The 17,042-nt window shown below is 44.7% G+C and overlaps 1 protein-coding gene across 1 annotated transcript in view; it reads right to left on the reverse strand.

Annotated features, from left to right (window-relative positions):
* The window catches only part of LOC138491761 (NACHT, LRR and PYD domains-containing protein 1a allele 5-like), a 421,673-nt gene that overhangs the window by 250,723 nt on the left and 153,908 nt on the right, over positions 1–17,042 (reverse strand). Inside the window, exons 3-4 of the mRNA XM_069618461.1 lie at positions 10,343–10,390; positions 5,820–5,864 (exon numbers count right to left, since the gene is read on the reverse strand). Of these exons, the coding sequence (XP_069474562.1) occupies positions 5,820–5,864; positions 10,343–10,390 (93 nt within the window). The remainder of the gene's footprint in view (positions 1–5,819; positions 5,865–10,342; positions 10,391–17,042) is intronic.

The following is a 17,042-nucleotide window of genomic DNA, read 5'->3' on the forward strand; positions in this document are numbered from 1 at the left end:
ATAGAAAAGCTCTAAGAGATATAAAAAGAGCAGGATACTCATTTGAAAAAATGAAAACTGAGATAAGAAACCAAAAAGCAAATTATAAATCATGGTCAATCTCGCACAAAGCCCATCGGATGCAAACAGATGGCGAGCATATACTTAGCACCCTTAGAGAAAGAAACAGTAAGAACTTCTGGGAAATATTGAACAAATTCGAAGGGGACCAGACACAATCATTATGTAATCTAGTGTCAGAAGATAGTTGGGTGAGATATCTGACAGAAACATTCAAGAGTAAAATCAACTGCGAATTCAGAAACAAAACAGATATCCACTGGCAACTAAACTTTAAGGAGGAGGATATACTTGAAATCATAGCCAACTCATCGACATCTAAAGCTTCGGGACTAAATGGCCTGACCTACCAGGCATTGAGAAATGAACCAGTGCTGTGGTCAAAACTTTTATCCACTCTTTTTAAGGAAATACTAAAACAACGAACATTTCCAGCATCCTGGAAAACGGCTCTCATAGTACCCTTTTTTAAAACTGGGGATCGGAGAGTAGCAAGTAACTACAGACCAATAGCACTGTTGGACATTGAAAGTAAAATCTTCATGAAACTCCTGCTAAATCACATCATGAAATGGGTTGAAGAGTCCAATATTTTGTCACGCTATCAAACAGGATTCCGCAAAGGCCATTCAACATCCATTAATGGCCTGATCCTAAACATCCTAAACGAACAAAAAAGAGGGGGAAAAAAACAAATAATGTACGGAGCCTGGATAGACCTTTCCAAAGCATTTGATCAGGTAGAACGAGTGCTACTTTGGGAGAAACTCAGAAAATGGGGAATGCCAGAACCACTATTATCAATTCTAGTGGAGCTATATAAAGATACTAATTTGAGAATACGGCTTGATGCAATGGGACATCTCTCAAGACTGGTCGAAGTGAATAGAGGGGTAAGACAAGGCTGCCTGGGAGCGCCCCTGTTCTTCAACCTGTTCTTGGCAGATATGGGCCCTTTTTTACAATCATCTGCTTTGCTAAGCCCAATGTTAAATGGGAGGAATATCTGTTGGCTTGCGTATGCAGACGATATAGTTCTCCTCGAAAGAACACCGATCGGTTTACAGCATCTACTTGATAAAATGAATGAGTATGTGGAACTAAATAAATTGACAGTTAATCCAGCCAAATCAAACATTTTGATCTTCAAACATCCACTATCAAAAACAAAATGCAGAAACTGGAACATGGGAGGAGAACGGATAAGAACCGTTGAAACTATAAAATACCTGGGATATAACATCCATGCCCATCCAGCAATATACAAAGCAGAAAACGAAATCATGGCGAAAGTTAAACAATTTACATCACAAATGATTAAGCTAAACTATACATTTTGCAAGTTCTCCATTCTTCCATTGGTGAAGTTTTATCTAGCCAAAGTGGTACCAGTCATCCTATATGGCTTAGAAGCAAAGCCGGATCTCTGGTTTACAAACTGGGACAATTTTGAGGGCCATCTATGGAAAAAAGCTCTGGGCCTCCCAAATTGTGCCTCTTTAAAAAGTCTGAGATTTGAATTAGGTCTAAAATCATTGAACTGTATGGCAGACTGGAAGCTCATCTCATTATATCGAGAAATAATAACAAGTAAAGACTCGACAATGTATGGAGATCTCAGACATGAAGCTCTACTAAAGAGATCAACCATCCTCGCCTCATTAGAAGAGAAAACGATGGAAAGACTGGATGCAGTAGATCTAAATGAAGAGATCTTGGCCCTAAACCCACTTAAAGTAAAAAAAAGACTCGAACAATGGGACTGGATTAAAACGGTAGAAAAAGTAAGAGAGGACCCAACACAAAACACTTTCCTGAAAGGAGAAAAGAAACTCGGGTGTCTCTCCCGATATCTTCTGAAGTCCCCTAATAGGAAACTGCGTTCAGACTTCCTTAGAATGAGACTGAACCTTGTCCATTGTGGTGCTGTTCTGGTAAAACGCAACCAAGGGGACATGGCAAAAAAACTATGCTCAGTCTGTGAAAACCCTGCCAAACAAACGCTAAGACATGTTCTAATGGATTGTGAAGGCACATGGCCACTACGATTTAGACTTTTTAGAGATCTCGTGCGGAGGGAGGAAGACATAATTACAGACTTCCTCTGGGATAGAATCATCTCGGGCACCAACGCTGCATTGATGTTTGCAGCAACCCAGGTCATAATAGAAAGTGGTTTGACAATCTAATATAATAAAATAAAGTAGAAGTATTTGTAAACTTTGATCCAGAAAAAATTAGGAACATTTGGCAGGATTGGTGGATAATAATGAAATGCATATGCAAATTTATTGTTTTGTAAAGGCTTGTGCCAAAACAAATAAAAAAAATAAAAAATAAAAAAAAATATGACTGTTTTTTTTTTTGCCTCATGCTGGAGGACCTTCCAATGCTTGCACACTTTCTCATGTGTCCGAATGACCATTCCTGCAACATGTACTGTCATGGAGATGTCTTGCAGTGTTCCGTCCTTGCACGGCTGCGACACCTTGACAGCATTGGGTCCATACAGCATCATAATGAGTTTCCACTCTAGCAGCCAGTATCCTCGGTTTCTGATTAGCGAACGTCTGTTTTCTCTTTCTCTCACTCTGTGTGCGGATACAGTGATTCCTCCTTCCCATGGATCATGTGCTCTGATGCTGGGAGGTGGGTCTAGCGGAGGTGGCGCAGAGGATTCCCCTCGCAGATGTGCACATGTTGACTGCAGTAGGAGCTGCGAGGCCTGTTGATGGCAAGATGGACTGAGTCTGCTGCTCTATCTGCTGCTTCTCTGAGCTTGGGCTCCACCACTCCCATGTATGGCTCTTGCTGTGAAACAATGATTTCAATTTCGCTTACAAGAATGCTATTTTTGTTGCCGGCTGTGTTTTTACCATTGGCGCATACCATGTGATCACTTCTCCTTTTACGTATTCACTACAGTGGAGAGATAAATCACCGCCAAATTATGAAGGCTGCAATTTTATATTCTGTCAAAAATGGTATTCCTATTTCTGCCGAGTTCAAACTTCAAATACATACCACCAGCTGTGACCCAAAATACTGATTCTACTGCTGTCTTGGGGTGGGACCAAGCCTGATTTCCATATGGTCTTTCCCCTTCTGTAATGGATTGGCAGGCGATGAATGATGGTCTGGAGCGTTGCTCAGAGCAATGCCAGTGGTTAGGATTCGTTCTAAACCTTCCAGCCATCACCTCTTTGTTTTTGCTTTGACGCTAGTAGTTGTAATTGTTATTGTAATTGGTTATTTATAACGCGCTTAATACCCAAAGGTTTCTAAGCTTGGACCTGGGGATCGAATTGGAGTTGCTCCCGTCTTTGTGGAATTTGTAATTGGAACAATGTGGGCCAGCGTGTGGAATCTGCCTTTACGATTCTTCCTTCATCTTATCTGTAATTGTGAGAAACTTTTATAGCTCTTTTTTTGGGTTCTACGTTGAAATAACGTAGCGGAGAACAGCGCGCCATGATGGCGCCAAAGCTGAAAGGTTCGCATTACAAAATGTGACACTTTCGGCATCAGATGGACCTTGTGTGGATAACCTTTAAGCACAAGATCGTGCAAAGTGAACACAAATAGAAACAAGCATTTATTACTATTTTTGCGCACAAAAAGAAAGAAAGTAAGACACAGGGTTTATGAATCTTTAATATGTATGTTTTCTTTTGGTTTTCGGTGTTCTTGTTTTCAGTGTCCCCCGCTTTCCATGTTATGGAAGTGGGGGATACCCCTGTAACACCGGAACCCAGAATGCCAAACAAGGAGAGCAGGGGACACCCCCGCAGCCACCGCTCCCCTTGTTGGGCATTATGGGATTCAGGGTCTTCACCCAGGCCCTATGCGCACTAAACTCGCATTTAGCATTTATTTTTCGTTATTTTCGGGGCATACCCTTTTTTTCCATGTTTCATTGGATTGATTTGTCCCACTCTCCTCCTCGTTGTTCTACTCTGAATACAGTCTGCTTGGCATATTTTCCTGACACGCCCAGAAACGAAATCTTGTAATAATCAGGATAAAAAGGTTCATCCTGTCCCAAGGCAGCTACTAATAAACATGTTTTAGGTATGGCTTGAGGGAGCTTTAGCTCCCTGTGAGCAGTATGTAAAGGGTCTCTGGTGTTAATCAGCTAACTGTGAAGCAGAAAGAGTGCATCATGGCAAACGTTTAGTGCGAGACATTGTCTTGAATCGAGCGCATACTTGTAAGCTAGGAAGACATTTGTTAAATGATGCTTCAAAGGGCTTCGTTTGTTTCTATGCTGAATGGTACATTAACGTTTTTCCACTTCTGTGATGATTTGCATTGTGGTTAAAGCAGGGGCGTTGCTAGGGGGGGGCTAAGGAGGCTATAGCCCCTGATCTTTTGGTTGTAGCCCCGGATAGAATCTCAGGAGCTACAGCCAAAAGACTAGCTAGCCCCCAGTCCCAACAGTTCCGACATCAGCTAAGCCCCGGGTATTTTCCAGACCTAGCAACTCCCCTGGGTTAAAGAATCAAAGGATGGGGCTACTAATACAAAACAACCAGCTGCTCCATTATACAAAGAGTGCCTTTCATTGGGCCATCACACCTGGACTCGTGCAGTATTTTCATGGGTGCCTTCTTGGAGTGGTAATACACACATTAAAATGTTAACATGCGTGTGCATGAACTTGTGGGTGCGTTTGTGTTCCTCTATGGGTGCTTTCAGTGTGTGACAATTTTGAGCTGTGTATAGCAATACATGAAAGTGTATGACTCTCTAGAGCACATTATAGTCGTATCGTTTTTTTCATCAAATGTTTGAAATCGGCTGGAGGTTATGGTGTGCAATACTTTACCTAAGGCAGATTGTGATTTTTCTTGTCAACATATCGTACTGAGCAAGCATTTCAACCAAATGGTAGTAGACACTATTTCTGAAAAATGTGAACGTTAAGGTGACACATTTTATTCACACACCAATGTCCATCCATTAAACTCTCTCCACTCAAGCCTCTGTAATTCATCCTGTGTGAAAGTATAAAATGGTTTATAGGAAGAATGCAGCAGTCTCTAGTCCAAACAGGGCTTTATGCCCGATAGGTACAGGTCAGAGAACTAAAAACACATAATGATGCACAACAAATTAGAGCTCAGAAACCCAGCATACAAAGTGGAAGCACAGGGAACTCTCATTAATGGCAAATCGACTGCACAACGAGGAGCCCTGGAGAATCCAATAGGTCTGACATTGAAAATGCAGAGGGTAGGTCTAGCAATCCTAAGGTGGATTTGCAAAGAATTGCACTCTCTACACTTATAATAGCAGACGTGTTGGCTTTGCCAGTGCTTGCATTATATCCGTGTCCACGTTTCATCCATAGCACTTTCATTTACACAGGCCTCTATTAGAGCAGCCTTTCCGAAAATGGTGCAGTGAACACACACTGGAAAGAAAGAAAAAGAATATACAATGTAACGTCTTTACTCGCCATGAAAATCATGTGCTCAAAATTAGGATCAAAGAATCCGCATCTGGAAACCAAACGAATAAGAGAAAACAGATGAGGCATATTTATTTTTATGTTGAAGCATTTGGAAGTGGAAAAAAATTACAAAACAAACAGAGTTACAATGCGAAATTTGAAACAAACATCTCGTTAGCAAACACATATATTTGTCAAGACACGTTGGGCGCTGTTTTCTTGGGATGTTCGCCGCAGGTCATTTTAAACAGATCTCAAAGCGGAAGATGGGAGGGGGTGGGTAGAAATGAAAGAGCAGGCTTACCAGATTCATTTTCGGAACTTTCTGAGCTTTCAGAAGTATCAGTCCCTATTAAAAAAGGGGATTCATTAGCCAGTAGTTCCATAACAGTAGTGCAATAACAGGATATGTAAAGATGTTAACTGGCATTCGGGCCCATGTCAACAAAGCCCCTTTGCTTGTGCAGAAAAGAGCACTGAATCCTATTGTAGAGCAAACATTACATTGTAAGGCAAAACGTTTTGAAATCTGCCACATGGTCACATTGGAAGATGCAAGCATAAAACTAAAAAGGTGGCATTCAGTGGTCGAGCACATGCAGCAACTGACAGGCATTCGGTAAGTGAGCGATAGGCCCAGATACAGCTTACATTACTGGTGCCTTTGGAGAACAAGCGTTTTTTATTCCACCTCACCCCTAAGTACGACCTACTAGTGGACATTTGAGCAGGAGTAGCATGGCCCTCATAATGTGCCAGACAAAGACACCCTTCAACATTTACTGCTAACCCAGCTGGAGCTGGGATAAAGATGCCCCATAGTGGATCTGCAATGGTAGCATAGAGGGTAAGTCTACTGAAGGATGCAGTGGAAATGCCTCCCTTCCTCCCCATGTGCACAGTTCTACTACACAGAATGTAACCTCGAGAAGGAGGTGTGGTACCAGTTAATCAGCATTCCCGTATATTCACCAGGAATGTTTTATTGCACCTCCGTGGGACAAAGGGATGTTCTCTCCCTGACTGAAATAGTATCTAAAGAACATTTAGCAGAAGTGAGCAAACTGAACGCTACCTATTCTGGAAAATGCACACTTTCGCAGAAGAGAATCATGCCTATTTGAATTGGACAGCGATCTTTCTGGTCAAACACCAAAACCCCCGTGCCCAAAGAAAGATCTGGAACCGGGTTAAAACTGCAATACTTGCCTAACCTGTCCGGATTTGACTGGAACTGAAATATACTGTATGTAATCGAGGACACACATTTCACAATGAGATTTGTTCAAACATAAATCGTGTGCCAAATTATTTATTATCTTCTGGTATTCTGTCAGGTGTTTTGGTATTAAGTGTGCTTTTTCAAGGTTTTCGTATATTGTGTTTCCCTCAGTTCTTGTGTTTACATCTTGATTTTTGTAAAATGTGTGTTTGGTAGTAGTTTGATAGATGTAAAAAAAAAATCCTGTGCTCCTATATGATTTTTTGTATTCCGGATAGACACGCTACAATTGCTACTAATATGTAATATACAGTAGATACCCGAACTATATATTTGTAAATAAGAGAATATCTATTTTTCCTCAAAGTTAAAGGAATGAGAACTCCTTTCCATCAAAGATTATTTCCTGTTTCTGCTAACGATCCGCCATGTTGAAAGTATGGTTGAGGGACTGTTATAATTGTTCTAGATAGTCTACGTAGATAAAATGAGTCTGTTGTTATGCTTAGTGCCCTGATCACCATTTATGGAAAATCTGAGAAGTTTGGTCAGATCCTTGGTGTGATAGAGTTCAGAAGGTATGAACATAAACATTATTCAATTGTATAGCTAACAAACAGGGAACACATAAGTATGAGCTGATGATTAGAGCAGAAACACAGGAACAAGGAGCAACGCATACACTAAAGTATATAGTAAGGATAAGTTTGATTATAATTGTTAGTACATATTAGGTGTTTTGCATAACTTTGAACTTTTACGAAATATTTGGTGCTTGATTCATTTTTTTTTTATTTATTGTGCATTTGTAAGGTGCTTATACATGAAGAAATTGTGCTTCAAAGCACCCACAGGACAAAGGAGTGGGAACAGGGGGACAAAGAGCCAAATAAACAACACTGATGGACAAGACAGAAGCGGTCCTGCAAGGCCTTGTGAGCATTCGGAACGTGCAAGTGCAGAGAGAGAGAGAAGGGACAAGGGAAGGGGCCAAGTGCTAGAGATTCCCAGAGGGGAAATGCAAAGAGTCAGTTGCAGATAGCAGGTAAGTGCCTGGCAGTGATCACTTGGTAAAGAGTGATAATCAGCCACTAACATAAGTGTGGGACTGTGGGACAACACGGGTCAGTGGGTGCCTGAGGGCAGGTGCTGGGAGAGGGCAGAGGCTGATGGCGATTGGACGGAAAGGCCAGGACCCAGAAGGACACATATCTCAGCGACTGTGGCGTTTAGCAAGGGAGGGAGAGGGGGGGAGGATGAGGTGAAGAGGAAAGTCTTCAAGAGCTTCTGGAATTTGAATAGATCTGGCTGAAGACTGAGAGGAAGGGGGAGGCTGTTCCAGAGGAGGGAGTCAGCCGAGGAAAGGGATTGACCACCAGCTCGCTGCTTAGAGTAGCACTTGGCACGCAGAGAGTTGGAGCCAGAGGAGTGTAAAGATCTGAAGGGAGAGTATTTGGTGAGAGCAAGTTATTAATAGCGTGGTCCCTGGCCCCAGACAGCCTTCTGGATGATGCAGAGTGATTTGAATTTGATCCTTGCAGCAACCGGGAGCCAGTGGAGACATTTTAGGGATGGAGAGATACGGTCCCTGGGCTTGAGGCCAAGGATAAATCTTGTAGCGCTATTCTGGATTAAGTGGAGGGGGCGGAGAGAGGAATAGGGTGGATTAAGGAAGAGGCTGTTGCAGTAGTCCAGCCTATAGATTACCAAAGCTCTAGAGACATTGCACCTCTGGGAAACAATGAGGAAAGGAAGGATACCTCTGAGGTGGTGGAGTTGAAAATGGACCTTGCCAAGAAGTTTCAAGATGTGAGGGAGGAAAGAGAGTGAGGAGTCAAAGATGAATCCAATGTTTCTGTCTTCAGATGAAGGAGAGGGGCATAGACAGTGGCCAAAGAGAAGGGGGAAAGAGGGAGCAGGAATCCTGATAGGAAGGATCTCAGTCTTGCTGGCATTGAGGTAGAGATCATTAGAGGAACACTAGGACTGGATAGCAGATAAGCTGTCAGGAATGGTGGAGGAAATAGGGAGAGGGTCAGAGGGAAGTTTAAAGAAGAGTTGGGTGTTGTCTGCATAACACTGGAAGTGAGGGGAGAAAGTGGAAATAAGGTGAGCAAGCGGGGCGAGATAGACGTTAAAGAGCCACGGTGAAAGGTTGGAGCCCTGGAGGATGCCACAGGTGAAGATAGATGTGAAAGAGGAGCAAGAACCTAGGATAACCTGGGAGGGACTGTCAGTGAGGAAGGATGTCAGCCAATCAAGTGCCCGCTCCGAGATTCCAAGGGTATAATGAAGCCGTTTTATGAGGATGGAGCGGTTGACTGTGTCAAATGCAGAGGAGAGATCAAGTAGAATGAGAACAGCGGGTGAGTTAGAATCAGGAAATGCAAGCAGTTATTTACAGGTGTTCCGGAGAGCAGTTTCTGTGCCTCCGGATGCTCGGAATCCAGAGTGATGGTTGTTTAGGCAACCAATGAGCTGAGTATTCTGGGTCAGTTGGGGGAGGACCAGTTCCGCCAGACGTTTCCCAAAGAAGGGAGTGATAGAGATAGAATGGTAGTTAGCCAAACACGAGAGGTCGGCGGGAGGTTTTTTCAGGAGGGCTCACACAAGGGAGTGGTTGAGGGAAGAGGGGAAAGATCGGGTAGCAAGAGAGTGATTGCAGAAATCAGCAATCATGATAACATTCTGTTAAGGAAACACGTCTGGAAAACCAGACTAAAAGAAATGTGTCCTGAGCTGAAGGGATTTAGACTAGTAACAAATACATATGGGACAATGAATAAAACAAACATAGAAACTAGGAATAGAACATACAGGAAGGCCTTGAAAAAGGACATATAATGCCAAAACACGTGTTGTCATAAAAGATGTAAAATAACTCATTTGACATATGCTTTATGTTTTAACAGCTCTCTTTGTAATAATTCTGAGCATTTGTACGCCATAATCAAAACATATTTTAGGAAGGAATATCTCACTTATGCAATGGATACACATCACAATAGATTCTCTAGCTATCTATAAACAAAACAGCAAGAACAGAGTGCATACAGGGGACAGAGGTCCACCGAAAGGAGGGAAGATAGTGTGTTCTGGAACCTGTACGACGAAAACAGCCTTAAGCTAGGCCCCTACTTGAAGAACTAATTCCCTGACTGTTTAGTGGACACCCACCACTGATTCCCTAATTCAATAACCACACAGAAAACCAGGAAGAAGTGAGGACTACAGCACAATGCTTCAAGCATAGATTGACATGACAATTATACTCTAGTGGGGAGCAAGTATTGAGGGTTTTGACATATTTGTGCCATCCGTTATTTAGAACTCTTTAATATACTAGACTTTCCAGGATCAGCCAAGAAGTTCAACTACATTGATATGAAATCTAACAAAGAAGGGCACTGAGAGTACAAGCAGTTCTGAAGTCATGCTTGCACTCTCTGTTTGCTTCCAGTCAGACAGTGTACTCATTGCTGAAAGTGGCACTCTTTTGGCAGCAGACAGAAATGTAAAGTCTATTTTAGAAGAGTTGTTTTACAACATGTCAAGTATGTACAACAATTCTGAATACATAAATAAAACATACTATAAAATATTACCTGAGTGATTCGATTCCTTGGTATCTTCACCTTCTGAGCTGCCACTTTCTAAATAAGAACAAATAAACATATGTAATAAGTAATAAAAATGTGGTTTAAATAATAGAGACATTTATCTGGAAGACCAATTGTACGACTTATTTTATGGTGTGTGGTATAGGATGTACAATGAAAAGCAGATGGATTTAAAAATAGAATGAAATGTTTTTGCTCCATTCGCATTGTAATTGTATTACCAAAAATGCAAAAGTCCACTAATCTTTGTTCACTGAATCGTAAACACGTGATTTGCTCAGAAATCACATGCAGCGTACCAATCCAAGCTTTTCTGAAATGTGCATTTTAAATCAAGTGAAGCCAATTTGCTGGGCTTTCCAAAGAAAACAGGCTTGTTCACTCTATAGAAAAATATATCTTTCAAAGAAGTCAGAGACCATTTCCTTATCTCACGGAAATACATTGGTATTTCAAGAACTAACTCAAATGGAGACAATAAATAAATTAACCACTGCAGAATATCAGTCACCAAAGCACCTCTCGATCTGGTTTCAGCCCCTTAATATGAAATCTGCATCCCCTTGGGATCCTTGTTGAACTACTGAGTATTCATTTGTGTAAATGCGCTTGGCCTAGCAATAGGCAAACCAGCTCAAATCTAACTGGAGCCCATTTAAACGCTGGCATTTCAAGTCAGTGTGAACGATTGAAATGATTTGGACTTAAAACTCAAGTGGTTCAAACGATCTGTAAATTATTCAACAGATAACAGCACCCGTTGGCTCACACAATTATAAATGCCAGCAGTATTATATGTTCTCAGATCATAACATTTGATTTGATTTTGTATCTTTCATGTGATTTGATTTTTATTCTGATACTGGGACTCTACATTTTCCAGCCACTGGGGCATGATTTAAGCCAATCAGGGCCTACGGTTGGTACTGGTATGTGGTTATTTAAACTGGCATTTTAGGCTAGGCTCAAATCCCATCCCAGTCACCAGCATGTGCATGGGCTTCAAGAGAGCAGTGCACATGTGATCTGCCTCCTACCTAACAAACAGAGACCAATTCATCCAGAGGAGCCTCGACAGATCCCAGCACCACCCAATAATGCAAGGAGGCCCCCAAGGCTCCTTCCTGTTCCCCATCCTCTTTAACGTTTACATAGAACCTTTGGGGGAGCTCCTCGCCAACATTGATGTCAAGATACAACAATACAGGAGGACAAGCAGCATTAGCTTATGATAAATTGCATCAATGAAATTCATTGGCATGAGTACTATTTGTCTGATGACCAGCTTGAACGTTAAGCATGACCCAACCAGGGGGCACTGTTGTACGCCGACAGACATGGCCGCCTGATTTAGCAGCTGCGCCATTCATAGAAGATCCGTACGAATATCCTGCAAATGTTGTGTGACTGATCGTTATCTTCGGTGTGGGCTGTGTGCACTATCCCCCTGGGCATCGCTTGGACTCTCCGGTTTGTCCCTGGTCTGGAGCTCTGAGAAGTGGCGACGGTCGGAGGAGGCCGCAGGCTCTTTGGGTTGGAGCCGCGGCCATACAGTGCTTCCCGCCTTCCTCCCCCCATCCTGGCGGTGTAAAGCGGGGACGTGGCTCGCTGGATCCCTGCTGCGGAGCTGAGGGCGGTCCTCGGGCGCTGTGCGGGCTGAGTCCCCTGATCCTGGTCGGCGCTGATCCTGGGCTCTGAGCCCCCGGAGGGACATGTGAGGCGGAGGCGGGGTTCCCCTGCGGGCCGCAATCACCGGTGAGGGAGACCACTGCGGTCCTGGCTGGTGGCCCCGCCAGGCCCCTGAGGCGGGTGCTTGCCAGGCTGCGGCTGTGGCGGGGCCTCCCCTCGCCGCTGGCCTCGCAGTGGATGCAAATATCCTGGCTTCACTTGCAGGGCCAGCGGGGCTTACCTGTGAGGTGGGCTCTTGATTCCTCTTCTGTCTGCTACGTTTGCAGCTGGGGCCCGCGCCGTCTTGAGAGGTGATTCGTGGCAGCTGGACATTTGGACGCCCGCCCAGTACAGCGACATACACCGTCGGCGGGGGGCCGCGCGGCGGATTGGTTCTGGTGGCTTCAGCGGAGTGGAGGACAGAGGGGTGTGAGCCGGGCTGGCGGACCTGCTGCCTCCCTACCTGTGGTGATTCCAGCAAACGTTTACTTCCCAGAGGCCGCCATGTGCGCTGTGTGCGAGCGGCAGGCCTGCTGGGTTTCTAACCATTTTTCCGGAAGCCCAATTTTCACAACAGTTCTTGATTGAACGTGCTCATCCATCCCTGGCTGTTCCGCCTAAACCTGGGGCCCTGCCGAGGACGGTTATAGCCCGGTTCCTCAATAACCGGGACAGGCACACGGTCCTTCGCCTCTCTAGACAAATGGGCACATTGATGTATGATTCAAACAGGATTCATATATACCCAGACTTTTCAAACAGTGTTCAAGCTGCACGCCGTACCTTTGACCATGTTAAGAAGGCGCAGAGGGCACGTTCCATCCCATATGCAATGCTCTTTCCTGCTAAATTGCGACTACTACATGAGGGCAGGGCGCAGTTCTTTGAGTCTCCAGAAGAGGCTATGAAGTATATTGAGCAAAACATCCCGCAATCACAACGTAAGACGAATGCACAGCCCGGCTTAAATACTTGAAGTCTGATCACCTGAATTCAGAAGATAATGGCGCGGTGGTTGTCAGGTCGGCCTGGTCGGTATGGTCACGTGAACAGGGCCGCCAATCAGTGTCGCCTGAATGGTCCTTTCAAATGTTGAAATTTAGTTTGGGGTCTACACTGTCCAGTTGGGGGCATAGTGAGGGAGGGGGGAGGGAACACTGGAGGGCAGGTTGCCCGCGAGTTGTAATTCACACGGCATGGTACGACGCTCTGAGCGACATGAGGATCCGGCTTGTGCAGATGATTTCGCATCAAGAGCTAACACCCAGTAACACAGGCTTGGGCAGGAAGTATATTGCTATGACGTTGCAATACCTCATCGAGTTTAAGCCCTGGAGAATTGAACATGTTAAGACTGATGCTTACTAAGGGGCAAACAGTGAATTTGCTTACATGGAACATCCGGGGACTAGCTCACCCAATTAAAGCCAGGAAGGTTTTGGCATATGCAAACCGACACAAGGTTGATATTCTACTCCTCCAAGAAACTCACGCCACCCAAAAGATTATTGACCCGTTGGCGAGCAGATGGGTATCCCAAAGGGTAGCCACAAACTACTCCACGATGGCCAGTGGTGTGGCTATTATTGTTCACAAGCGCCTGAACTTTCACATGACTAAATCCGTAATTGATATAGATGGGCACTATGTGATCCTATGGGGGCAACTGAACAGTGAAGAGGTTATTATCGTTAATACCTATGGTCCGAACCTGGACAGTCCGGCATTTTATCTGCAGATTGTGGAGCTTCTGTCACCTGTGGGCTCTGCAACAGTGATTTGGGGAGGAGACCTGAACCTAATCTTGGACCTGGGGCTTGATCGGTCTACAGGGCACTGTAAACAGTACACTAAAGCGGCGCGGACGCTACAGCAGGCAATGGCCACTTTGCCGTTGGTAGACGTTTGGCGTGAATTGCATCCAATGCACAGAGAGTATATGTTCTACTTCAGAGCTCATGGCTCCAATTCGAGAATGGACCATTGGTTGTGTTCGCCAGGGCTGCTTGCCGACGTAGAGCATTGTGAAATTCTTCCAAGAACATTGTCGGACAACTCTCCGATCATGATGCGGTTGATATCGAGGAATTTGGTTCAGTCAGTTAGATCTTGGCGTATGCCCCCTAACATGCTGAGGGAGGAGTCAGTGCTAGAGCCTCTCCGTGTTGAAATTGAGGAGTTCTTCCACCGCAACAAAGGGTCAGTTGATTTCCTGCAATCGATTTGGGAGGCGTTTAAAGTATGGCTGAGGTGTCAGTTGATGGGAACATGCTATGGTATCCTGAGAGAAATTAGAAGGGAACTCACACAAGCGGAGAGGAAGCTCTGCGAACTTGAGGTCCATCAGCACGCCAACGAGGGAAGAGAATATCTTCTGCAAATTCAAACCCAAGTGGAAGCATTCAGGACTCTGGCTGACAGAGAGCTCCATTTCATCTCCCAGCCCATGCGGGCACGAAAATATGGGGAAGGGAATAAATCCGGCAAGGCCATGACAGAATTAATTAGAGCAGAAACAGGGGCTAGGCAAATCACTAGCATCTTAGACTCTACTGGGGCGATACAGACTTCCCCGGATGCTATAAATGATGTTTTCAAACAGTTTTATGCTTCACTATATACTAGCGCCGACTTGGTCGACCAGGATGACCTCAGAAGATATATTGATTCTATCCCACTCCCTGAGCTGGAGGAAGAGGAGAGGGCGAGGTTGGACCTCCCGTTGACAGTTGATGAAATTGAACAGGCTATTGCGGATTTACGAGCTGGGAAGGCGCCGGGATCGGATGGGATCCCAGTTGACTTCTATAAGTCGTACAAAGCCGAACTGGCCTCCAGGCTGCTTACGGTTTGGGAAGACTCTTTAGAGAGGGGTATGCTCCCAGCCACGATGAGGGAAGCTGTCATTTCAGTACTGCTTAAACCACATAAGCCACCCCAGGATCCCTCTTCTTACCGCCCTTTATCTCTCATGAACACTGATACGAAAATGTTTGCCAAAGCTATAGCCAATTGTCTAATCCCTTATATGAATAAACTGATTCACACAGACCAATCAGGTTTCATCCCATCACGCTCCCCTGCTCTGAATTTGTGTAGGTTCTTTGCCATCACATCACAACTAGACTCTAAAGCTAAAGTAGCTGCCATAACCCTAGACGCTGAAAAATGTGATTCTGTTTCTTGGAACTATATGTTTTTGATTTTAGCCAAATTTGGGTTTGGTCCAGCCTTTATAGGTTATATCCGACTGCTGTATAAGTTGCCGACGGCTAGGGTAAGAACGAATAGTAACATGTCATCTTCCTTTGAATTGGGGCGAGGTACACGTCAGGGTTGTCCCTTCTCCCCTTTTATTTTTGCTCTTACCATTGAGGGGATGGCTGCTAAGATTAGACAAGACCACACGTAGAGGGGCATACGTATCAGAGGCTCTCCACAACTCCTTTCATTGTATGCTGATGACACTATGGTCTATGTTAGGGACCCTCAGACACATTTGCCCCCTATTATGAATGCGATCTCCACGTTTTCTACTTACTCAGGTTATAAAATGAACCAGGCTAAGTCCGAGGTCATTCCATTGACCCCAGCCACCACGCAGTCCTCGGCATTAAATGGGTTTAAATGGTCCCCTACTACGGCGCGTTACCTGGACATAATTATGGCTACAGACAGACCAACACTCCTTGTAAACAATCATGAGGCGTACCTGAGCTCCCTGGAACACAAGCTAAAAATCTGGGGGGTGTTACCAATATCTGCTTATGGCAGGGTGGCCATACTTTAAATGGTTGTGGTCCCTAAACTCCTTTACTTGTTCTGCGGGGTTCCCGTTTGGCCGGGAAGGGTCTTTTTTCAAAAGTTACAAAAACTTTCCACTGCATTTGTTTGGGGAGGGAAGGCAGTCCGACTTAATTGGCCAAAACTATGCGAAAGTTATGAATCTAGTGGTTTGGCGGCTCCAGACTACTTACTATACTACCATGCAGCGCAGGCAGACTACGCTAGATACTGGGCCACTACAGCAGAGCCACATGCCCATGTTCGGGCCGAGAAGTTTGCGGTAGCCCCCTCCAATATTCAGGCGATGCCGTTCTATGTGATTAAAGGGAATATAACAGATATCGATCCTGTGGCCACCACGGTTAGAGCCTGGTCGTCCCTGTTTGCCAGGGTGGGTTGTGAAACCCCTTTCTGGCCGTTCCTTTCCCTGTAGCATTACCCTGGGCTGGAGCCTCCGTTTGATTCGGCACTTCAAAAGAGGTTTGATCCCGATAAGGAGATGCGGCTGGGTGATCTATACCCTGAGGGAAAATTAGCCACGCTGCAACTGGTGCAGGAAAAACTGGGGGCCGGCCTAATCATTACCCTGCATTATTATCGACTTAAAGCTGCATGCAAGAAACATTGGCCCACGTTTCCAAATGCTCCGGAAACTCATCCATTTATTACCGCCACCATGTCCCCAGACGGGTTTAAGGGCTCTATATCTACCCTCTACAGGGCGGCGCAGGTATATTCCCCTTCCAAAAACGATATGAAACGAAGGTGGGAGCATGATTTGGGTATTACGATAGATGATGCTAAATGGTCTAAATATTGTCAGTATACTAAATCTATATCGCTTAATGCCAACTTTCGTATGATACAATTCAAAATCCTGAACCACCTACATATGACAGCACTTAAAGCATCCAAATTTAACCCGGAACATCAGCACATATGCCCTAAGTGTAGCTTGTACATGGCAGATTCTATCCACATGTATTGGAGCTGCCCCCCGGTTCGGGCATTCTGGGAGGAAGTTGCAGAAACGGTTAGTGATATCGTTGGGTTATCCATTCCGGCAACGCCTCTAAAGTATTTGCTGGGAGATACTGGCAAGGCATCTGTCAAGGTACGTCGTCTTGTAGCTATTGCAAGTGCAGTTGCTAAGAGGAACATTATACGATGTTGGAAAGCTAAAGTGGCCCCTACTCATAAAGCCTGGCTGAAAGACTTGGTGTATGTGCAT

The sequence above is a fragment of the Ambystoma mexicanum genome, chromosome 10 (genome assembly GCF_040938575.1).
Source record: "Ambystoma mexicanum isolate Mex_15411 chromosome 10, UKY_AmexF1_1, whole genome shotgun sequence".
NCBI classification, from domain to species: Eukaryota; Metazoa; Chordata; class Amphibia; order Caudata; family Ambystomatidae; genus Ambystoma; species Ambystoma mexicanum.